This window comes from Elaeis guineensis, chromosome 2 (genome assembly GCF_000442705.2).
Source record: "Elaeis guineensis isolate ETL-2024a chromosome 2, EG11, whole genome shotgun sequence".
Lineage (NCBI taxonomy): Eukaryota > Viridiplantae > Streptophyta > Magnoliopsida > Arecales > Arecaceae > Elaeis > Elaeis guineensis.
Genome location: NC_025994.2, coordinates 104,063,814 through 104,089,363, shown reverse-complemented (window position 1 = coordinate 104,089,363; position 25,550 = coordinate 104,063,814). Strand labels below are relative to the sequence as shown.

General features: G+C 42.3%; 1 protein-coding gene across 49 annotated transcripts; it reads left to right on the top strand.

The window, feature by feature from the left end:
• Positions 1–22,581, top strand: LOC105045135 (uncharacterized). 49 transcript variants are annotated; one of them, XR_012138972.1, is made up of 6 exons: positions 1–858; positions 1,835–1,880; positions 5,447–5,502; positions 18,369–18,470; positions 20,589–20,642; positions 20,879–21,162. XR_012138972.1 is itself a non-coding variant. In XM_073252442.1 (6 exons), the coding sequence occupies exons 1-6, from the start codon at positions 16–18 to the stop codon at positions 22,564–22,566; spliced, it is 1,290 nt and encodes a 429-aa protein (XP_073108543.1). In that variant the 5' UTR covers positions 1–15; the 3' UTR covers positions 22,567–22,581. The 49 variants fall into 49 exon arrangements, 43 of the variants coding, with proteins under 43 accessions (XP_073108543.1, XP_073108541.1, XP_073108542.1 ...); XR_012138971.1 differs by lacking the exon at positions 20,879–21,162 and adding an exon at positions 19,762–19,827 and having other exon boundaries at positions 20,589–20,747; XR_012138968.1 differs by lacking the exons at positions 20,589–20,642; positions 20,879–21,162 and adding exons at positions 19,762–19,827; positions 19,961–20,499.
• Positions 22,582–25,550: the final 2,969 nt, after the last annotated feature.

Sequence of the window (25,550 nt, the reverse complement as noted above, 5' to 3'; positions counted from 1 at the left end):
TGCTCCAGCTGGCTGATGGTTTCGTTGCCTATACGTGGCACCCTTTCGCTTGTTTTTCGCCCTCCCTCGCCCTCTCGATCGCTTCCCTCCCGGCGATCGAGCGAGAGGGAACGAGCCTGGTGCTGGCCCTCTTCTTGGCGTCCCTGGAGCCACGATCATGCTATCGGCCTTCGCCACCCCCGGCAGATGAGAACGACGGCAAGGGGCGAGCCACCTCCAAAAAACAAGAACGGCGGCGAGGGGCCAGCGATCTGCTATCAATCTCCGCCACCGCCGGAAGACGAGAACGACGGCAAGGGCAAGCCATCTGCTATGGTCCTTTGCCACCTCCAAAAGACAAGAACGGCGGCGAAGGGCCAGCGATCTGCTATCAATCTCCGCCACCGCCGGAAGATGAGAATGACGGCGGCAAGCCATCTGCTATGGTCCTCCGCCACCTCCAAAAGACAAGAACGTCGACGAGGTGCCAGCGATCTACTATCAATCTCCGCCACCGCCGAAGACGAGAATGACGGTAAGGGCAAGCCATCTGCTATCGTCCTCCGCCACCTCCAAAAGACGAACGACGGCGAGGGGCCGGCGATCGGCTATCAATCTCCGCCACCGCCGGAAGACCAGAACGACAGTAAGGGCAAGCCATCTGCTATCGTCCTCCACCACCTTCAGAAGACAAGAACGGCAGCAAGGGGCCGGCGATCTGCTATCAATCTCCACCACCACCGGAAGACGAGAACGACGGTAAGGGCAAGCCATCTGCTATCGACCTCTGCCACCGCCAGAGGACAAGAACTACGGCAAGAGGCAAGCAATCTGCTATCGACCTCCACGAACGCCAGAAGACGAGAAAGACGGCAAGAGGCAAGCTATCCGTTCCCCCTTTCCTAACCTTTTCTGTGGATTCTTTATGTGGTTCTTGATTAGTTTCTTTCTTGTTTTCTTGCATTTTTTTTGTTTTTGAATCTTAGTGACGCTTCTTCATCTCTAGGGTTTTTTTGTTTTTGTTTTTGTTTTTGTTTTTTGTTTTTTGTTTTTTTTGTTATTTGGTCTCTAGAGACGGTTCTGTATTCTTGATGTGGTTCCTGGTTACTTGATTATTCGTTTCTTATTTTCTACTTTGGTTTCATGATTTCTTGTTTGGTTTCGGTATCTCTTTTTCTAGTTCGGTGTCGGTTTATTCTTATCTGTTGTCTGATTTTTTTGTGTTATTTTTTTATTAAAATTCTGTAAGATTTTGATGAGTTATTTTCGACTTTTGAAACCGTGATATTTTGACATCAGTAGACGTGGATAAACATGGTTACATGGATTAGTTGGAAAGATATGTAGTCTCTTTCTGATATTCTTTTGGGGTTTAAGGCTGGTTTACTTTCTTCATTGATCTGCCTGTTGTATTATTTGTTTTGATTTTCTTGAAAGGATGTTTATTTCTTTGTAAGACTTTTGGATTTTGATCATCTTTTCTTCCCGGTAGATCGATGATTAGGATGAGTTTTGAACATGACTTCTGTTTGTTATTTATTGCGTTTTTTATTTTTTTTGGTCTGATGTACGCATAAAGTCTTTTAGGATAGTTCAAAACTCTGAATGTGGTTTTGTCAAATTGCATGACTGTGGATGAGTGGTGTTCTCTTATTGCATCTGTTGCTTTATTATATCCTGCTTATTTTCCTTTAAGAAGCTTGTAGTCTGTGTTTAAATAGATGGCAAATTAGGCTTCAGTAGAGAATTTTATGACTTGCAGCTATAGGAATCTTTCGTTGCCTTGCTCTTGAATTAGTAACAGTTTTATGTAATGAAACTGAAGGATGTAAAACTGTCTTTTCATTTGCTCCAGCAGTTCTTGATGTTGCAGGACTTTATACATATGTTCGTCACATGTGGTAAGTATGTTTCTAATATCTTATACATTGATTGATTATAAGGTTGTGCCATCATACTTGCGGTACCTATCTTCTTTTACATCACTATAAATGTTGTCTTGATATTTAATATTATGATTGAGGATGTCTAGTGCACAATGGTTTGAAATGTCAAAAAGGAGAAAGATATTATAAATTCGGAAAAAAAACATGTGCGTGCGCATAAAGCAACCGGTAGCTTGGTAGCTTTTAGCAAGGGGACTTTATCTTAAAAACTACTCCAGAAATGAACTCAATTTGTGATCCATGTGATTGATTAAGAACAAATGATGTGGTTAATGGATATGATCTCATAATCTTATGACATGCAACTCGGTTCATGGAATGCACATATTTGTGTGATGACTAATTCGTCCGGTTAGTTGATCAATCTTTATAGAGGTATGCACTTTTAGAAAATGCTAATTCAGATCTTTGGAATGGGCACTCTTCTACCACCTACCTGACTGATCAGAATCGAGATCTCCCATTTATTGTTTCATACATTTTTTAATGTTTGATTACAATTTGTATTTTTGTTGTCTTGATTTATGTCTTCCATTATTCCCAGAAATATACCGTCTTATGATTTCTTCTTTTTATCATTTATTTTATAGGTTTGTGTTGCTCCTTTGTAAATTCGCTTTCACAAATTCAGTTTTCTTTTTTTATTTTTTGTTTCCTCTGCTTTTATTTTCTAATTTTGTAGCTGTTTGTATGTTATTTAATTTTCATTTCATTTTATTTTGTTTTTAATATCTACTCTGTAATGTGGTTTTTGGGATATGTTTGGAATTTCATGTTATTTTACTGTTAAAAATAGTATATTTTTCAATGGTATACTTTAATATTTTTATTTTCTATTCATGTACCCTGTTTAATGCAGTTCGGTATTTTTATGTTTGTGTTATCACTTTCAATTATCTATTCCATTCTCTTTTTTACTTTTTGTTCCTCAATTTATTTTGATTCATTTTATTATTCTTTTCTAATATTTTATTGTATTTGCTGGGAATTTTTATTTATTTACGATTTCAGATTGATATTTTATTTTTCTGTTATTCTTTTTTATGAACTATCTGTTTTATAAGTTCAGTGTTCTATTTTCTTGTTTAGTACTTTTTCGTCTCTTTATATTAAGTTCTTGATATTTTTAATCGGATAAAATGTTTTTTAGTTTATTTTAATTCCTTTGCACATGTTTTTTAATCTTTTTGTATATATTTGGTTTTGTATGTTTGTCTGGGCTTCCAGATTATTCAACTTTTGTCATTCAATTTTATATTTTCTTTTTATTCTATTCTGATTATTATTTAATTTCCATCTTTATATCTGCTTCCACAATTCAATTTTGCTTTCTATGTTTTTAATTTTCCTTTCATTTTTATTTGCATCATTATGCATTTTATTTATGGGATTTTATGTGTTTTATATTTGTTTAAAGTTTTTGTTTATTTTATTTCATTCAAATTCAGTTTTATATTTTCATATCTATTTTATGTTTTCTGTCCATATTCCATCTTTACATTTGCTTGGTCATATTAAATTTTATATCTTCAATTCCAGTCTATTTTCTTTCATTTTTATTATCTGTTTTCTTATCCATTTTCATATTTTCAATAATTTTAATTTATTTTGATTTTTTGTCATCCTGTTTTTGGTCAGTTTTTATGTTTTTCCAGTTTTGCATATGTGTTTACAGTTTCTTTTTTTCTTTTTGTGTATCATTTTTTTTCATTCTATTTGTTTTTATTAGCAGTGTTCCTTTTACTAATGAAACTTCATATTTTATGTTGTCTTAGTTCACTTTCTGAATTTTTATTTGCTAACTTGTCTTTTTTTATTTATTTGTATCGATGCATCTATTTGAATATGCATTTCTATATTTCTTTATAATTTTCTTTTTGTTTTTTATCTTCATATATTTGGTTTTCATTTTTTTAGTTTTCTTCTCCTTTGTATTTTCTTTATCTATAATATAAACTAATAATTTTATGTTCTTTCCTTGTATGTCCTGTTTTGTATTCTTATGTTCCATTGTTTTCTTATTTACATATGTTGTTTATTATTGACTCTTTTTATATTCACTTTTACAAAATCAGTTCTATACATATTTTTTAAAAGTCTTATATTTGGTAATCTTTGTTCTTCTATAATTCAGTTGTTTTTTGTTGCAAATTCTGTTCTATATTTTTCTTTTCTTGTTAATTAAATTTTTACTGATATTCTGCTTTATGTTTCTCTCTTTACATATTCTGTTGTCTATATTTGTTTTGGATTTCACTTTTTACCTTTTTTATATTTTATTTTCTGTTTCGAATGTTATATGTCTGATCTGCTTTTCATACTTCATTTATCCATGTTGTCTTCTATCTTATTTCAATTTTCACCATTCTTGTATTTTGATTTTTTATTTTCAGCATATATCTTTTTTAGTTAGAAAAGTTTTGCTGGGACATATGTTTTAACACGCATAGTCAAAGATAATAGTCATACTTATTCTATTTTAGGTGGTTTATATATATATATATTTTTTTTTTGTAGAGAAATTTAGCTTCAATATTTTGATATCTTATTTAATAATAGTTAACATATGTTTTTAATAAAATAGTTTTTTTTCCTGTAATGTGGCTTTCACGTGCAGATTCACTTAACAAAAAAGGAAAAGTGATCATTATATTGTAGAGCATGATATTATTCTTGCAATGGTATACCATCTATTTCATATGAAGCTCTTAATTTTATATTTTATTTAACTCTTGTTATGTGATGCTGGATATTTATCTTCTATGGATTTTGAGATGATAGAGATAAGTCCATGATCAAGAAATTCTTGGTTCTGTCCTTTTATATCAATCTGTACATCCTGTGGTGTTCAGTCTCTACCTATAAAGACCTATAAGGAGGTAGAGAGCTTCAACTTTGTAAGCATCATCTGATTTTCTCATATGTATAGGGTAATTATGTAGATCGCATATACATGATGCTAGGGTATCCCTTTGAGGGATTTTTGAATGGAATAGTGATCTGTGGTACTTTCTTGTGAGGGCTTCTGTGATGAAAAAAGAGGCAATTAAAGCTATATTCTTCGAATGATTGCCTAATATATATTTTTTAATTTTTTTTGATTTTGAAGGGACCTTGTAGAAGGATATGAACAATTGAAGCTATGACCTTGTGACAATGATTATGCTCTTTTATTTTGAATTTGTCGCATTATTCATGATTTTTGTTGGGATACATTAAGATGGTGTCTAGAGGGACAAAAAACAATAGATGTATATGTTGCCCAGCTAGACAATCCAAGAGGGGGGCGATTGGGTTGTTAAAATTTTAAGCAAGTATGTGTAGTGAATAAGAAAAACCAAATGCTAGAAGTAAAGTAAAAAGTTACACACACAAACACAATAAATTTTATAGTAGTTCGGTACACACCAAACACCTACGTCTACTCTCCAAGTGACCTCTTAGGAATTTCATTATATTCATGCAGAATACAGCAAACTTGTTTTACCGGGATCACAAATAACCCAATTGGTTTTCCTCAGGTCAACCAATTAGAATCTTTGCAAGCCTCACCCCAAGGCTATCAATCCAATTCAAGGTTTGGATTAAACCCTCCCTTTAAGTTTCAGTCCTTTTGAAACTTGTTACAAAATTTTAGAAACAGAAATTTTTACAAGTAAGAACCCTTGAGTAGGCTGATTTGTTGTTGTTGAAGCTCGCTTAAAGAAATTTTGGATGCTTGCACTAAATGCTCTCTCTTCTTCTTGAATGCCCTCTGTTGGGTATAAAATACCCACAGCCGAAGTCCTCAGTGGAATCGACTACACGACAGCTTCGTCCGGACTCCTACGGGAGCCGGGCTCCGTCACCAAGAACTCCAACAGCTTCAGCCGCAAGCAGACTCCGCCCGGACTCCTACGGGAGCCGGGCTCCGCCGCCGACATCGACTACAGGACAGCTCCGTCCGGACTCCTACGGGAGCCGGGCTCCGTCCTCAGCATCAACCGCTGGTAGGCCTCGTCCGGACTCCTACAGGAGTCGGACCTCCCCTCTGACTTTAATTGCAGGGAGACTTCGCCCGGACTCTTATGGGACTCTTATAGGAGCCGGGCTTCATCCTCGACGCCAACAACTGCAGCCGCAAGCAGACTCCGCCCGGACTCCTACGGGAGCCGGGCTCCGTCCTCAGCGTCAACTGCTGGTAAGCCCCGTCCGGACTCCTACGGGAGCCGGACTTCGCCTCTAACCTTGACTGCAGAAAAACTTCGCCCGGACCCCGACGGGAGCCGAGCTTCATTCTCAACAACTCCGACTGCAAGACAGACTGCGTCCGGACTCCTACGGGAGCCGGACTCCGCCAATAATTTCGGCAGCAAGCAGACTCCGCCCGGACTCCCACGGGAGCCGGGCTCCGTCCTTAACGACAACTGCTGGTAAGCCTTGTCCGGACTCCGACGGGAGCCGGACTTCGCCTTTAACCTTGATTGCAGGAAGACTTCGCCCGGACTCCTACGGGAGCCGGGTTCCGCCCGCAACTTCAGCTCCGAGAGGGTTCCGTCCGGACTCCCACGGAAGCCGGGCTCCACCCACGACCCCCAACTGCAAGGACTCCGCCCGGACCTCTACAGAGGCCGGACTCCGACCGCTGCCGAGCTTCAACCGACAGATCCGCGTCCCCTGGCAGGTCACAATAACAACCATGATCCTGTTCCACTTCCTGTAGCGGATTCCGCGCGACTCCATCACTCCCTGCGGCGGACCTATTACTCTCTGACAGACTGTGTCAACGGTCACGATTCTGCTCCGCTCCCTGCGCCAGGTGCTGCGCAACTCCACTACTCCCTGACAACTAGCGGCAACGGACGCCGCTCCACCACCTGCAACAGGCTCTACGTGGCAGACCATAGCAATAGCCACGGGTCTACTCCACTACCCTTCGCAATAAATTCCCCTGACCATGGGCGGCCCACTACCAGACGGTTACAAATGTCGCCATCAATCCGTTGCCTCCTCCGTCTATAAAAGAGGGACCCAGATACATTATTCTCTAAGCTCATTTCTTATCTCAAAATTCTGCTAAATTCTCCGTTCGAGCACTCCATTCTTGTTGAGGCAGAGAACTGACTTGAGCGTCGGAGGGTCTTGCCGGAGCAACCCCACCTCCGGTTTAGACTTCCTTTGCAGGTCCCGGCGGCGACCGCGGCTTCCCCGACTCCAGCTTCTCCGATGCAAGCAGATTTTTGCACCAACATGATTGGCGCTAGAGGAAGGACGTGAACCTTCGCAGTACCCTTGTTCTTAAAGGAGCGCTCAACGGATCCGCTTCCGGCCATCTTTTCCGGCACCCAATCCTCCCCTCATCTGATGCCTTCTCACGAGGTCTCTGCACAACTACCTCCGGCTATGGTCGCCGATAAGGGGTGGCCGGATGACCGATCTTTGCCGGATTCCGTCAACGTCATCTCGGGGGAATCCCGGCGGGAGGCAATCAGCGCATCAGCTGCATCCCCCAAGCGGCAAAAGGTTGAAGAACCCATAACCTTCACCGAAAATGACACCCAGGGAGTCCAATTCCCTCATAACGACGCGGTCGTAGTTTCCTTGAATATAGCGAATTACGACGTCCGTCGCATTCTTGTCGACAACGGAAGTTCGGCCGACATTTTGTTCTACGACGTCTTTTCAAGAATGTCCACTCTTAGCGGTCATCTGAGATCGATTTGCTCCCCCTTGATAGGGTTTACCGGTGACGCCGTTCCGACGGAGGGAATGATAGCTCTGACTGTGACCGCGGGTCAGTATCCAAAGCAGTCCAGAGCTCTGGTGAATTTTCTGGTGGTAAAGGCGCCATCAGTCTACAATGCAATCCTTGGCCGACCCGGCCTCAATGCCCTCAGAGCTGTCGTTTCAACCTACCATTTGAAATTGAAGTTCCCCACCAACCAGGGGGTCGGAGAGGTCCGGGGAGACCAAGCCCTGGCCAGACACTGCTACAGCATCGCCTTGCAAAGAAGCGATCAAACGGACCTCTGTCCGGTCGATGGATTGGATACTCGCGATGACCTCGCTGAAGAGAGGGGCGGTCCAATCGAAGATCTAATACCGATCCCTTTGAATGACGGGAACACGGAGCATGTGGTGTTAATTGGCTCCAACCTGGAGGAGGAGGTGCGGACGCGTCTCGTTGATTTCCTCCGAAGGAATGCGGACGTTTTCGCGTGGGTCCCAGCGGATATGCCGGGGATTGACACAGAAGTCATGGAACATCATCTAGCAGTCGACCCGAAACATCGGCCGATAAAAGAAAAAATCCGGAGTCATGCCCCGAAGAGGCAGGAGGCGATAGCCGAGGAAGTGGATAAGCTTCTCAAGGCCGGATTTATTAAGGAAGTCAATTATCCTGAGTGGATCTCCAATGTTGTTTTGGTCAAGAAAGCAAACGGCAAGTGGAGGATGTGTATAGACTTCAAAAAGCTGAATAAGGCTTGTCCAAAGGACAGCTACCCCCTTCCCAGGATCGACCAACTGGTGGACGCTACCTCAGGCCATGAGCTCCTCACTTTTATGGACGCGTTCTCCGGCTATAATCAGATTAGAATGGCACCGGAAGATGAAGAAAAGACAGCTTTCATCACTAATCGCGGCCTTTACTGCTACAGGGTCATGCCATTCGGCCTCAAGAACGCGGGCGCAACCTACCAACGACTGGTGAACAAAATCTTCAAAGAACAGATCGGCCGAAACATGGAGGTTTACGTGGACGATATGCTTGTAAAAAGCAGGTCTTCCAGAAATCATGTCGCCGACCTCGAGGAAACCTTTGACGCTCTTCGAAAGTATAGAATGAAGCTGAATCCAACCAAATGCGCTTTTGGGGTGACCTTAGAAAAGTTCCTGGGCTTCATGGTATCGGGGCGCGGGATTGAGGCCAATCCAGAGAAAATTCGCGCCATCCAAGAGATGACCGCCCCAAGGTCGATCAAGGAGGTTCAGTGCCTCACAGGAAGGATAGCGGCTCTTAATCACTTTGTCGCGAGGTCGGCCGAACGATGTTTGCCCTTCTTTCAAACCCTCAAGCAGTCGAAGAACTTCTGTTGGACCTCTGCATGCCAACAGGCATTCGAAGAATTAAAAGGCTACCTTAGCTCACCCCCGCTGCTGGCGAAACCCGAACTTGGGGAGGAACTATTTTTGTACCTGGCAGTCTCTCCCACGGCCCTCGCAGCTGTCCTTGTCAAAGAAGAAACGAAAGTCCAGCGACCGGTCTACTACATTAGCCGCGCGTTGAGGGACGCCGAGACCAGGTATACTAAATTAGAAAAACTGACCTACGCCTTGTTGGTTGTAGCTCGGAGACTTCGACCTTACTTTCAAGGGCACACGGTGACGCTACTCACCGATCAACCGATCAAGGCGGTCTTGCATTGAGTTGATACCTCCGGAAGGATGGCAAAATGGGCGATCGAGCTCACGGAATTCGATATCAACTACAGACCTAGACCGGCAGTAAAGGCCCAAATATTGGCAGATTTCATTGTAGAGTGCACCATCCCAGAGGAGGCCGAATCTGAGCAAAGCAGAGTTGACAGCCTGAAGTCTCAACCGAACTCCCCCAACGAAGAAGCTAGTCCCTCCGATTGCTTTTGGACCCTCTATGTGGACGGATCTTCCAACATGGCAGGTGCGGGTGCAGGCCTGATCTTGGTCAGCCCGGAGGGAGTCGTCGCGGAGTACGCTCTGCGTTTCGAGTTCCCCGCAACAAACAATGGAGCGGAATGTGAGGCTTTGATTGCAGGATTAAGGATCGCCAAAGAGCTGGGAATAGGTCAACTCCGGGTGCACAGCGATTCCCAACTTGTGGTGGGACAAGTCAGCGGGAGTTATGAAGCGCGGGAAGACAGTATGGCCAGGTACCTTGAGAAAGTGAAGGAGCTTACCCTCGCCTTTAGCAGTTTCGACATCAGGCAGATTCCAAGGTCGGAGAATACCAGAGCCGATCTTCTTTCCAAGCTGGCGACATCAGCTCCGGCCGAATTGCCCAAAGGCGTCCTCTTTGAAGTTCTAAAACATCCGAGTACAGAAGAACCGCGGCCCGTAATGGAGATCGACCACGAGCCCAGCTGGATCGACCCGCTGATGACCTATCTTAGAGGAGTTCTTCCTCGGGATGCGAAGGAGGCTCGGAAGCTCCGAAATCAAGCCTCCCGATACATCCTTTATGAGGGCAAATTGTACAAAAGATCATACTCCTTGCCCCTCTTAAAGTGCCTCCGGCCCTCGGAAGCTGACTACGCTTTATGGGAAGTACACGAGGGAGCTTGCGGAAACCATTTGGGTGCCAGATCTTTATCCCACAAGCTACTCCGTCAAGGGTACTACTGGCCAACAATGCATCATGATTCGATTGAATATGTCAAAAAGTGTGATCGATGCCAGAGATACGCCAACATCCAGAGACAGCCCGCTACCGAGCTCACACCCTTGAGTGCTCCATGGCCTTTTCACAATGGGGGATGGATATTCTTGGCCCCTTTCCCATGGCGTCTGGGCAAAGGAAGTTCCTCCTTGTAGCGATCGACTACTTCACCAAATGGGTTGAAGCCGAGCCACTAGCAAAAATCACAGAAGCGAAAGTGCAGGATTTCGTCTGAAAATCGATCGTTTGCAGGTTCGGTTTGCCTAGAACCTTAATCACTGATAATGGACGGCAATTCGCGAGAGTCAGATTCGCCGAATTCTGTGAAGATCTAAACATCTCCCACAACTTCACATCGGTAGCCCATCCTCAGGCGAACGGCGAAGCTGAGGTAACTAACAGAACCCTTTTGCAGGGGATTAAGACAAGGCTTGAAAAAGCAAAAGGAACTTGGGCGGACGAGCTTTATCATGTGCTATGGGCGTATCGAACCACCCAGAGGTTACCTACGGGGGAGACTCCCTTTGCTTTAGCCTTTGGTACGGAAGCCGTCATCCCGATCGAGCTTAAACTCCCGTCGGCACGAGTCGTGGTATTCGACGAACACCAAAATTCACAAAGTCTCAGAGCCAACCTCGACCTGCTGGAAGAAAGACGGGAGATCGCTTAGGTTCGGATGGCAGTCTACAGACAGAAAGTTGCTCGATATTACAACGCCCGAGTCAAGAACAAAGCATTTAAAGCAGGAGATCTAGTGCTCCGACGAGCTGCTGTCTCGCAACCTCAGGGCCAGGGGAAACTTGCCCCAAACTGGGAGGGACCTTATGAGGTCAAAGAAGTAGTCCGGCCCGAAACTTATTATCTTAAGGAGCTCGGAGGAGCCGACCTCCCGCGATCGTGGAGCTCAGAAAACTTACGGATGTACTACCAGTAACTTCGTTTTAATCAAAAATGCATGCCCATATGTCTTGGGACAATTCGAGCAAACTGTATCAAAAACAAAAGGGCAACCTTATAAAGTCGAAGGCCCGGTTCTTTTAGACCGGATGGGGGGAGAGGCCTTACAACGCCCATATGTGCCCCCACAGCCCTGTTAGGGACAGGAGGAGAACCTCGCCCTAACTTGAGCAAAGTCGAAGGCCCGGTTCTTTTAGACCGGATGGGGGGAGAGGCCTTACAACGCCCATATGTGCCCCCACAGCCCTGTTAGGGACAGGAGGAGAACCTCACCCTAACTTGAGCAAAGTCGAAGGCCCGGTTCTTTTAGACCGGATGGGGGGAGAGGCCCTACAACGCCCATATGTGCCCCCACAGCCCTGTTAGGGACAGGAGGAGAACCTCGCCCTAACTTGAGCAAAGTCGAAGGTCCGGTTCTTTTAGACCGGATGGGGGGAGAGGCCCTACAACGCCCATATGCGCCTCCACAGCCCTGTTAGGGACAGGAGGAGAACCTCGCCCTAACTCGAGCAAAGTCGAAGGCCTGGTTCTTTTAGACCGGATGGGGGGAGAGGCCTTACAACGCCCATATGCGCCTCCACAGCCATGTCAAGAACAGGAGGAGAACCTCATCCTGACACGAGCAAAGTCAAAAGCCCGGTTCTTTTAGACCGGATGGGGGAAGAGGCCTTACAGCGTCCTAACGCGCCCTCGCAGCCCAGCCAGGAACAGAAGGAGAACCTCGCCCTGGCTCAAATAAAGGGGGAGGCCCGGACTTCTACGGGAGCCGGGTTCCGTCCACGACGCCCAGGAAAACTTCACCCGGACTCCTACGGGAGCCGGACTCCATCGCCGACATCAGCTACAGGACAACCCCGCCCGGACTCCTACGGGAGCCGGGCTCCGCTGACAACAGCAACTGCCGATAGGCCTTGTCCGGACTCCTACGGGATCCGGACTTCGCCTTTAATCTTGATTGCAGGAAGACTTCACCCTGACTCCTACGAGAGCCGGGCTTCGCCCACAACTCCAACTTCAAGAGGGATTCTCCGTTCGGGCTCCCACGGGGGCCGAACCTAGCCTCGACTTCAGCGGAGAAAAACTCCAAGCAAAAAAGGAAGGCAATGGATCGCAACAACGATGATCGGAAAGCAAACAGCGCACGAGGGCAACGGGAGCTCGGATCCCCGAATTCAAGCCCCAGGAAGGACCCCGGGCCCAAATGGCCCCGAGCGAACCTGCAGCCGTTAACGGAATAACAACTGGGTATCTTCGAACAGCGTAAAAGTCAAAAAGGAGCTCGGCAAATAACAACCCTACGCGAATAAAAGAGGTCATCGATGACCTTGGGACGACGTGAAAAAGAAAAGAAGAAAAGAAGGAAGAAAGAGGAAAGGAAAATGAAGAAGTTCGACAGACAACTATTCAATGCAAGATGCAGACAAGGTAACCAAATCTTCTTTTCATTTAACAAGATATACGTTACAGGACCCGGTGGGTCAAGAAAAAGATATACATCATCGCAAGCCTCGCGGGCACGGCTTGGAAGGGGTATACCAAAGGCCGCTCCGAGCTGCAAACTCCTCTTCTCGTCTCTGTCCTTCTCAACCGCGTTCTCCAGTGCGTGTAACGGACCTATCAGCTCTCGCCCCACCTCGCTTCGCTCCATCTCCGAATTTCCGACCCTAGGGGGAAAAGGGTGGGATAGATTCCCGGGGGCGGTAAGGGCAACGGCGGCAGTGACGAAGACCTGTTTCAAGAAGAACCGGAGTCACCTTGGATGCAGCGGTGATGCCAGAGATACGCTCCATCTCCGAATGTTCCACGACAGCCGCCACCCAAAATGCTTCGGCAAGGTCGGCATGCGCTACTTCCACCGTCCCCGCAACAAGTTTCACTGCCCCACCGTCAACGCCGACCGCTTCTGGTCCCTCGGCCCCGACGGTATCAAGGATCCCGCCATAGCTTGCGACGACGGCTCTGCCCTCTTGACCGGTATCACCCCGCCTTGCTGCTTCGAAATTCTCGGGCAGAATAACTTCACCGGCTGCCCCCGTTATTAAACCCCTGTTGTTGAAGGAATTCTTCCTTGAGCCCCCTTTAAAGCGACGGAGATTCTCACCGGCCGTCGTTCTCCTCCTCTCCTTCCTCCAAGCCCTAAGCATCCCTTCAAGAATGGCTTCCGGGGTAGAGGACATGGCGTGGAAACCCTCGGAGAAGAATTGGAGAGCTGAAGAAGGCAAGGACTGGTGCGAGGGGAGTAGCTGAGTAGCTAAGCTCTCGGACAAAAGAAAGGCACCATCCTATCGGCAGAATGAAGCCACGAAGGGGGAGTAGGGGGTTTAAATAGCCGATGGATCCTAGCGCAGTTATGACGGCGGATGTTCCTGGGCCAACTGGTGCGTGCCACGTGTCGCGCATGTCCCCCTCATCGCTATCGGGGGTTGACCGTTCATAAATTCCCGTGGCACGACGCTTGGGATCGCGTTCCGACGGGGGTTCCGAAAAGACTCTTCAGGTCACCTTCACCGGAAAGCGGGCTTTGACGTGCACACATTAAATGCTAAAATATCTGGGGGCGACAGTGCGCGGGATTCGAAGGGACGATTTCGGCTGTGCCCATCTCTCTCTCTGTACTTCGTTTGAAGTTCAAACTCGGAAGTAGGGGGACTGGTGTTGGGTATAAAATACCCACAGCCGAAGTCCTCAGTGGAATCGACTACACGACAGCTTCTCCCGGACTCCTACGGGAGCCGGGCTCCGTCACCAAGAACTCCAACAGCTTCAGCCGCAAGCAGACTCCGCCCGGACTCCTACGGGAGTCGGGCTTCGCCGCCGACATCGACTACAGGACAGCTCCGTCCGGACTCCTATGGGAGCCGGGCTCCGTCCTCAGCATCAACCGCTGGTAGGCCTCGTCCGGACTCCTACGGGAGCCGGACCTCCCCTCTGACTTTAATTGCAGGGAGACTTCGCCCGGACTCTTATGGGACTCTTATGGGAGCCGGGCTTCATCCTCGACGCCAACAACTGCAGCCGCAAGCAGACTCCGCCCGGACTCCTACGGGAGCCGGGCTCCGCCGCCGACATCGACTACAGGACAGCTCCGCCCGGACTCCCACGGGAGCCGGGCTCCGTCCTCAGCGTCAACTGCTGGTAAGCCCCATCCGGACTCCTACGGGAGCCGGACTTCACCTCTAACCTTGACTGCAGGAAAACTTCGCCCAGACTCCGACGGGAGCCGAGCTTCATTCTCAACAACTCCGACTGCAAGACAGACTGCGTTCGGACTCCTACGGGAGCCGGACTCCGCCAATAATTTCGGCAGCAAGCAGACTCCGCCCGGACTCCCACGGGAGTCGGGCTCCGTCCTCAACGACAACTGCTGGTAAGCCTTGTCCGGACTCCGACGGGAGCCGGACTTCGCCTTTAACCTTGATTGCAGGAAGACTTCGCCCGGACTCCTACGGGAGCCGGGTTCCGCCCGCAACTTCAGCTCCGAGAGGGTTCCGCCCGGACTCCCACGGAAGCCGGGCTCCACGCACGACCCCCAACTGCAAGGAGGACTCCGCCCGGACCTCTACAGAGGCCGGACTCCGACCGCTGCCGAGCTTCAACCGACAGATCCGCGCCCCCTGGCAGGTCACAATAACAACCATGATCCTGTTCCACTTCCTGTAGCGAATTCCGCGCGACTCCATCACTCCCTGCGGCGGACCCATTACTCTCTGACAGACTGTGTCAACGGCCACGATTCTGCTCCGCTCCCTGCGGCAGGTGCTGCGCGACTCCACTACTCCCTGACAACTAGCGGCAACGGACGCCGCTCCACCACTTGCAACAGGCTCTACGTGGCAGACCATAGCAATAGCCACGGGTCTACTCCACTACCCTTCGCAATAAATTTTCCTGATCATGGACGGCCCACTACCAGACGGTTACAAATGTCGCCATCAATCCGTTGCCTCCTCCGTCTATAAAAGGGGGACCCAGATACGTTATTCTCTAAGCTCATTTCTTATCTCAAAACTCTGCTAAATTCTTCGTTCGAGCACTCCATTCTTGTTGAGGCAGAGAACTGACTTGAGCGTCGGAGGGTCTTGCCGGAGCAACCCCACCTCCGGTTTAGACTTCCTTTGCAGGTCCCGACGGCGACCGCGGCTTCCCCGACTCCAGCTTCTCCAGCGCAAGCAGATTTTTGCACCAACACCCTCGTAGAAAAGGTCAAGAAAAATTAATTGGAAGTGGTTGAACACTCTTGAAGAACAATGAATGCTTAAGGCTGACTTTCTCATTTGAATAGTATTTCTTTTTTTGTTTCCTTCTCTTATATCTCTTCTTGATTCCTTCCAAGTTCTGAGTGATTTGAAGTCAAAACTAGCCATTTTTAACCATTTAAATCAAAAAATAACCGTTGAAACAATTTCTGGATGAAACTGGACATGATGCAAAACTAGTCGTTATGCCTGTCAGAAGCACTCGAGTCGGCTCGACTTCAGGTATGAAAAATTTGGCTTTCTGTCCGTCTGTGAGAGTCGGCTTGATCCAGAAATCCGAAATACATCCTTTTATCCGACTAAGAGAGTCCGCTCGGATCTTTTCTGAGCCTCGACTTTGAGTCAAGCCACTGTGCCAATGTTTAGTTCATGCCTGAGTCGGCTCGGTTTTATCAGGAGTCGACTCCACTTCAAAACGACTTTTCTCGAATAATTTGACTCCAAACTTAATCTTTCTTGGTTCAAATGGTCCCGCAATAGTTTTCAACCTTTTCAATAGTGCTGTCTCTCTATAAAAACATTCTTCAAGACACTTAAGAGATATTAGTTTAATTTTATGCTTTAATATTTTGTGATCATCAAAATCATTCCCAGAGTTAACAGTGTATTTAACAAATGCCCTATTTTTCATTTATGCATATATTTATGTTTATATAAGTATTAAGTGTGTTAGATATCATTCTGTGCTTATATATCACTAGATGCCTGATTGCTAGACTTACCATAATTTATGGATCTGGTCTGTCAGTTATTTTATCAATGGCCAAAGTCATGTTCTCTACTATATTTTAATTTTATCATTATGTTGCATTGTATTAGATCCTCCTTCAGGGACTTTCGATAGTTGAAATATGTGCCAGTATGTAATTGCATGCCATGGTTACTGATGTTCTTTATAGGGTGTTTTTTCTGGCTTTTTTTTTCTTCACATATTAGATTTTAGTTATTTGTTGTAATGTCTGATCTTTTATGTTAATCTTTTACTAAGAATTTTTTTTCTTCAATTTGCGATGGATTTAGTTTCTATAGGTGTGTTGATGGTCTACAGATATTATAGATTATGATGACACTGAAACCCTTCTTGCTGTTGTGCTGCCAAATAGAGGATGGCATGGCCATCCTTTGCTTCACCTAGAGAGGAACAACTCGTTTGCCTTCTCTCTTGGCAGAAGGGTTAGCCCTCTACTTGCTCTCTCTCTTCTTCTCAAAGATGGATTGAAACGCTCGACTATCTTCCTCTTACTCTCTCTACATCCTTGTGTCCTTCTCTAAACCTATCCATCTATTGGGTTGAACCAAACTCATCTTACGCTGATGATTAATCTTAATCAAAGATTAATCTTCAATTTATTCACTCCCCTAATTTTCTATTTTATGAATTAATTTAATTTATATGGGCAATAACTCGAGTTTGGAGAGGATCGGCACCAGGTCTCTCCCCGACATACCAATTTGAGGTAAAATTGAGTCCATTATTTTCTTAAGTTAATTACTATGTCAAGGATAGAGTTGACAAGTTAGATCTTGGAAATTCAGAAAATTAGGTCATAATTATGGAAACTGGAAAAGAGGATAATTTTTAGATTTCATAGTACCAAATGTTGATTTAGGGTTAATCGGGTGTTCTAGGTGTTCAACGAATAAAGTTGGCACATTTGGTGTGTTTTGCTTCTGATAAAGGTAAGGATTTCTAATCATAATCACATGCATGATTATGAATATTTGGTATCTCATGCTGGAAATTTGGACATTGCATATTTATGTGTATTATAAGCTTTTGATTTTCTATGATCCTAAAGTATGCTCAATTATATACATATAACACAAATAAATAATTTATGAGATAATAATGAAACAATGGAAAATAATTTGTAATGATTTAAAAAAGGGGCATCTGGATTAGTCACAATATCAGTATGGCATCACCATGGGCGGAAACATGGTACACTTATAGTATGGCCTCGCCATGGACAGAAACATGGTACTTGAGTGTGGCCAGTCACAAAAAGGAGTGTGACCGTGAACAGTCCAAATGGTGAGAAATTAGATCTAATCCATATTAAATGTATTATGATAAAATAATGAATGATAATAATAGCTTAGTACTTATGTTAATAGCAATAATAGCAATCAAAAATGAAATTCTAGTTTAATGAAATTGCTGATCAGGTTATGTACAATAAGCTTCTCAGAGCTATTGTTTGATGGAACATTGTATACCTTTGAATTATTTATTGTTACAACTTGATGAATATATTGGTATCAGTCAAGGTTCGTCGTCTCGGTACTGGACCTCGTATCGATAAAATTCTACTGTAATGTCGATAAATGGTTCGGTATGGTACAGTAGTGTCGGTACGCTCCAAGATGGCGTACCCATACGGTATGCTACACCCCCATATCGGATAGTATAGGACGGTACAGTATTTTATGGGTATCAATATTGATATGGGCATATATATATGTATATGCCCAAATATTGATTGTTGAGATTGGAACCATTGTTTTTGCAATAGATATATTTATTAAAGAATTGATATCATTTTTATGCTCGTGTGTGTGTTTAGAAAATCCTTACTAAGTTGTTAGCTCATATAATCATTTTCATTTCTTTTTCAAAGCCGTAACAGCTAGCTAAATGGTGCTGAGTTGGAACATTTTGGTGAGAAATAGTAATAATTAATTTCTTATATCTAATACTGGATGTATCTGAACCATGTAATTTGGATAACTTTAATCTTTTGTAAAGATTACAATGTGTTGCTTTCCTTAATTGTTTTCCTCTCGATATTAAATATTTTGATTCAGATTTATTGGGCCTTGTATACACTCTAGGGAAATATGCGGCCGTATCACGTGACCTACCCAAGTATGGGGTTTGGGGTGCGGCAGAATATGAAGTCTGTGATATGCCATATACTTTCAAAAACCTGACAGGTAGCAGTTTAAAGATCATATACTTTAGTTGATCAATGCAGTTCTATTTTGCCATGTGTTGTGAGAACCTAATTGTCAGGGTTTGTTTTTGTATTAGGAGAGCTGTCCAATATTTATCAAGCCTTTGTAGATATCCTTTTAGGATCAAAGACATGTTCGCTATCATCTTGATTTGAATTTTATGTTGTTCAGTAATTCTTTTCTCCAAAGAGTTACAGATAATGTTCTTGATAAAAGGTTTACTATTGAATATTTTCATACTTTTTGAATTTTCATTTTCTTCTCTTTCTGGAGACTGAGCTATTGGAGCAGTTTTTTTTTTAGCAGAGCTACTTGTCCTTAGTCAAGATCGATCTGGGATTTCTACATGTATGTTTTTTGTGGTCTCCAAAGATTATGGAGGATGGTCTATCTTTTGTTCTGCTTGTAGTTTGGATGCTACAGTATAGTTGGTTTATGAAGTATTATTTTCATTTCAAAGGTATGATTCATGGTAGTTTTGAAGATTTCATATTATACTTTATCTCCAGTATGTGATTATGGAGTATGATGGTAGCTCTTTCACTTCCCTTGCAATTTGTTATTTGGTGATTTGTTGAGTTTGTGATGTCTTATAATTTTTTGAAACCTTATAAACAGTCAGTTTGTTTTTAGTTCTATTTTTCTATATAGGTTGCCCATCTTTAGTTTGCCGTGACATGTGATGCAGCTGAAAATTGATGATTTTTTTAAAAATGTTTGAAATGGTTAAGTCCTGTACTTTTTTGGTTGGTGAATTTCTTTCTACTTGAATAAGTTGCTTTGCTGATGGAAAATGTAGTCTTGCAATCTACAAATCCTTGCGGAGAACTTTTGTCCATGCAAGTATATGTGGATGAAGAACACTGATCGAGCTACTGTCATTGATGTATTAGTTTTGTTCTTTTATGGGTGGCTCCTCTTGGGATAATCTTTTTTCCTTAATCATTTACTCTCATTTTACAACAGTAGCTCTTACCATATGTGTTCCAATGGGAAGGTATCGTCAAAATTTTCCATGTGACCTGATGCCATTCTTAACATTATTTATATATTATCTTTTTTCCCACCTTCAGACGAAGGAAACATAGATATTCCCCTGTATCGTTAGAATTTTCTGGTATGGCAAGTCAGGGTTCCACTAGATATTTTTAAGATATAATACTCTAGCTTGCTCCAAAGTAAACAGCAAGGTTTGGTTTTTGGTATGGTTGTCGATAGCTTTAAGCATTAAATATGTTTTCTAATTTGTTAATAATCCTTCATGGTTCAGATTTTGAAGTTTGTGGTTCTCGGAACTTTTTGGTTGCTGAAGACATCTCTTTTGGTAGACAATTCCGTAAGTTTATATAAGTTCTAGCTTTTAGATATTCATCAAATTTCTTCCTAACCCACGTATCAGTTCTGCATTTTAGGTTGCCTGTTGCCTTTTTTGTTTTGGTTTTCTAGAAATTGGTGATTTCTGTTTGCAGGTCACAGCAAAATCAACTTTTAAGAGGGTGCTTTCATTATAATATTAGTTGGTGGTCGAAATTTTACCATGATTTTTTGGTGTTTTTTTAGGGGTGTATTTACCTTCACTTTCATGATATTTTTGTTGTTTTAGGTGTCTATTTGCCTTCAACTCGGTTATTTTTTTGTAACTGTGATACACATTCTAATAGCTTCCAAGCAAGAAACATCATGCTGCAGGATGAACAGAGGTGACTGAAGTTTGTTAATCTTGTAAGAATCATATGATTATTATAAATGACATTTAATATTTTCTTGCAGGAAATTCTGAGATGGCTAAGAGAGATAAATTTTCAGCTAAGGGTGTTTTCTATATGTTATTTCCACACTCACTAATTTTCTCATTGTCTTCTGAATGATTGATCTGTTGGAGCAATCATTTAGCAGGATGTCATCTAACTACTTCAGTTCAAGATGGATCTGGAGTATTGTACATGAATATTTGTGATCTCTTAGAGATTATGAGTTATGATTGTGTGTGTCTTTTGCTCTTCCTGCATATTAGGTTTTGCAGTATATCTTATTCTTTTGGCTTGCAAGATCAGTGGTAATTTACAAGTGTTTATACTCTTGTCAATGTTCATGCAGAGATTCTGGAGGACGATGGTATCTCTTGCATTCCTGCCACTTTGATATTTTATGGTATATCAAGTTTTTTTGATTATATATTTCCTCAAACAGCCTTATGAGTGGTAATTATGTTCATATCACTGATGTTTTGTATAAAAAAAAAGATGTCTTTTTACCTCTAAAATGCACTTTCTACTTGCTGGTTTACTAGCAAAATGAATAAAGAAATCAATCATCATTGAGGCTTATATTGTTGTGGTGTTAATGTACTATTTGTTGCTCATTATTGTTTGATTATTTTATGCCAGATCAAATATGAATGCTGGACCTGAATGTTAGATTGATCTTACAAACCACAAGGATATCTGTTTTTATTTTGAACTCATTACTTTGTTATGTAGTGTTAAAACTTGTCTTCATTGGATTTATCTGATGGATGGAAAGAACCTAGTCTATGAATCAGAATTGCCTGGTTCTTTTCATTTATTTCAATTTGTCTGTCAATTTGTCTGATGTCCTCCTGTAGAGATTTCAGACATCGACCGAGTTCAGATCTACTTTAAGTAAAATCATCTGGATTTTCTGTACTCAATTATAAAGTACATGATATTAGATTCGGCCTCCACGCCCCTATTGGGGTTTTGAGGTGGTTGGTAGGGATCAACAGTCATATTTGCAAGAGTTTTACCATGATCATTCCTCAAGATGGATGATAAGTACCAGTCAATCTGGTCCTTTTCTATTAAATTTATGGTGTTAGGGCCTTTCTGCATAGATGTTTCGTATTGAACATTGTGCTGATATTTTGCTGGAAAGTTTGCATCCTAGATTCCATCATATTATAGTATCATGACCACATTGACCTGTCCTTTGTGATGTTCAAGACCTGTCTTTTATGTCATTCAATGTTTTGAAAATCTTCATTTGCTCTGTGATGCTGCAACCATTGTTTTCTGTAGAATAGTGTAAATATGACTTTAATATAGTGCAAAAAATAATGGTATGCTAAAAGAGGTGGACGATTTAGGTGGCTGGAAAAGAAGGGTGTCAGCTATGACGAACCAAAGTGGACAAGATCAAAAATTTTGTTGGACGTGCTCATAGATCAGTATCTATTATTCCCCTAGAATCCAGCAATCCAAAATTTTTGCTCAACTTTGGTGCTGAATCTTGGGAGGGAGCACGGTTTCATTCTTGAGCTCCATATTCCTTCCCCCTGGATAAGCAGAAAGTCTCTGATCTGTAATTTCCTGACCCTTTGTAGCATGAAGTCATTCATTAGTGCTCTTTTCAACTTCATGAGAACATTCTAATACAATAGATCATACAAGAGACAGAGTACATGAATAATCACATAGAAAATACAAAAATATTGTGCACATAAATGTTTAAAATCTTTTTTAAACAGATGCGTTATTTTTTAAATAATCTGTAAATACTGTACTCAACTTACGTTACCAGACAGCTCAAGCATCTACATAACGTTACTTTGATCGTAGATCAATTTATAAGATTATTTTTGAATGTATACATACATCCACCCAAGTACATATGCATATATATGCATAAATAAATGTATGTCTTATAATTAAGCATGATGTGAATGGTATTTAGTGATAGACTGGAGGGAAGGAGATTCCTCGGAGGTTTTCAAATGTGGATGTCAGCATTCTTTTTAAAGAATATATGATGTTCTTCCTATAGAAATATATATATTTAATGAAGTGCATGATCAAAAAAGAATGCAGTGATAAGTACATGATTGAAGACTTGAAGCACTAATTATGAAGTGGAACCGTTTCCTTGGAATTTAGATTTTGGAGAACTAAAGTTGATCATGATGGCCTCTCAGCAAAAGTCACTCTCACACGGTTGGCCAAGGGAAGCAAGACTAGCACCAAATACAGCTTTGTCAGTTACCCTCCAAGCATGCAAACCAACTAATCTGCTATTTTTCTACCAAAAAAAAGAAAAAACTAACCTGCTATTTGGCTAGCCTATCCAAACTTGTCTTGAAGTAGGCATTTGCCATTATCTCCGCTAAGCCTTCTGGCATTTCCCTTATTTTTTTTTGTGGAAAAAGGCCTTCCTGGACCGAATTGGAATTTCTGGTATACTATTTAAGACACTCTGCATATAACAAGGTGTTGGCCACCCATAAAAAAATTAGTTAGTACCTTCCGGTCTGATTCCAAAACAAGCTTGCCAATCTCTTGATTTTAAGCTCTAAACAATTGGATTCCATGACATGTAAGGGCCATGCGATAAGCAAATAATTAATCCCACATCACGTGAATAGTTAACATATAAATAACTGTAAGAGGATATCATCATGTCAATTTTAAGAATCATGTAATGGAAATATATTTATGAAAAAAAAATAGTTTTCTTATTGAAAAAAGCTTCTAGGTGATAGGGAAAAAGAATTATCTTTAAACTTAGCAATTTATGATCATCAACTCCCTTGACAATATAGTAAAATTAATAATGATTCAAACTAAAACCTATCTAATAATCCTACACCTAATATAATTTGCTTAAACTCCATATATTTTCCAATGCAATAAATTCAAAATGACATAATATCATTGATATATTAAGCAGAGTACCACAGTCGTGACTAATGATCACTGCTTGATTCATCCATGACATGGTAGTCAGGGATTGGTGCGGTATACGGGTGGCTGGCGATGTAAGCTTGGTCTGCCTACTTACCATTGGCTTCCACATTCGTGGTGAACTAATTGGTGAATTCCTCATGTTCTCTTTTTCTTCCTATTGCTAAGTTGGACATCTGGACAGATGTCTGAACTAATTTTCCTATCTGCGTCTATGCAAGACTATGCATAAATTCTTGATTTTTGAAATCGGGTACTATGCAAAGGAAACTCAAGTTCAAATTTCACAGCTTCAGGTACAAAGCGTACAAATTTAGTATTTGAACCAAATTTACCTTGATTTTTTTCCTCATTCTTCTGAACACAATCCCCCCTTCTCCCGCTCTCCAACCAAAATTTAGTATTTGAAATACGACGTCCCTTGAATTTCTTGCAATGATCAACGCAAAAGCTGCCGACTTTCTCAACACCTGTAAAAATCCAAGTTTAGAATTTATTACTATTTGAAATGGAAGAATGAGCAGATAATGATATAGTGACATGAATTTTCCTTGTACGCATGCACTCACGTGTAACCCCATAGGTTGGCTGAGTTGATGCTTAGTGAAATTGAGAAGTACTGGTTTTGTGGTTTTGGAGCTTCAATGGTGATTTAACACTACGGTTGCAGCATTAGTATAGATGTTTTCATTTACACAATTTTGTAGATAGAAATCAATAGGAATAGGTGGCTCCTATTTTAATCATTTAGTTAGAAGGAGTTCTATTCCAATTCCGATTCTGTGACTTTCTAGTCTCTTCTAAAAATTTTGAATTCAATTCCGATTCCAATCATGAACAAAATGCTTCAAGAGATTTGGTCATCCTGATTCCAATCCATTCCAATTCTCATATTTTGATTTTAATTTCAGTTGCGAACCAAATACCTTCTACTTATGGAACCATACTCCATTTAACATACTTATATCATCTAAGAAATCTGTAATTCTGATTCCATAATTTCCTACTCTCCCTGAAGGATTCAAATTTCGATTTCGATTCGGATCACGAATCCAAAACTTTGAGGGATTTGGTTATTTCGATTTTGATTTCAATCCATTCTGATTTCAATCCATTGCAATTCCTATTCTTATTTTAATTCTGGTTGTGAACCAAACACCCCCTACATGTGTAGCCATACTCCGTTTAATATATCTATATCATCTAGGAAACATGCTAATTTAGACAAAAGTATTAGTTATTGATGCACTCAGGGGATGATTGGTTGGGGAGAGATGATTTTGTGGAATGAGAATGAAAATGGGTGACTCTCATTCTAACTGTTTGGTTGAAGGGAGTCTTGTTCTGATTTCGATTTGGGGACGGAATGAGAATGATATAATGCACCAAAACTCAATCTCGACTCCCTCCTAAGGATTTAAATCTTCATTCCGATTCTGATTTGGATTTGGATTTGGATTTCGATTTTGACGATGAACTAAATATTTTGGAGATATGACTATTCTAATTTGAATTTCGATCATGAATCAAACACCTCCTCAACGCTTGTATTGGATATACCATTCCCAGTGGACTTTTGCTTGTGCAATGTGACAGATTGTCCTATATGTGTGGTTCCACTTTTCATGTCCTTCCAGAGAACACAAAAAGTATATTTATGTGCTATGCCTCTGTCACTCAGCTTGTGATATATATTTCTGTCTCGATTGCTGCAATAGTGCTATTAAGCATTGTCTGGAGACCATATGATCTCTTATCCACAGTTAATTCTGAACCTGTAGGAAGCAAGTCTTTTTTTTTTTTTCTCTCTCTCTCTCTCTCTTTTTGTTGGTTTGTATGTGTGGAGAACCAGAATGGCGGAAGCCAATTTAAAACCTGGTGAGGCCAGGATTTGTGCTCGTGTCTATCAACGCCCAGTGACTTTTCCAACTTGAGCCAGTTGGCAACCTCAGGAAGTAAGTCACTTCTGATAGAGTAAACATAAATGGCAAAGACTGGAGGTTCAGATCACAGCATAGATAGATAGTCCATGTGCAAGTAGTTTGATCATTCCTGGAACGGTTGTAAACCTGGTTTGTTTTGCGCCAAACACAGCAGGTCGGTGATTTTGTCCTCCTTTTCTCTTTAGTTCAGGCTAAATTTTTTTCACCGTTCTCATAAACATCATTCAAAATCACAGGATTTGAATTTTGATTAGAAACTAGCTTATAACTGTTCGATCATACCAAATACATTGTTAAATGACAGGTTAAGGATCGAAAGGAGAAAAATGTATGTGTAGCTACTTAAACACTTTCACTTGGGCGCTGAAATGATTAAGCTGGTGTAAGCAGTTTGAAAATTTTTTAAAAAATCAATTGTA

Excerpts from the sequence above, each read along its gene's own strand:
- LOC105045135 (XM_073252439.1), top strand. The coding sequence starts at position 16 with ATGGTTTCGTTGCCTATACGTGGCACCCTTTCGCTTGTTTTTCGCCCT. Across the intron at positions 1,881-18,341 it reads ACATATGTTCGTCACATGTG|ATTTATTGGGCCTTGTATAC; the intron begins GTAAGTATGTTT and ends ATTTTGATTCAG. Across the intron at positions 18,471-19,761 it reads TACTTTCAAAAACCTGACAG|ATTTTGAAGTTTGTGGTTCT; the intron begins GTAGCAGTTTAA and ends TTCATGGTTCAG.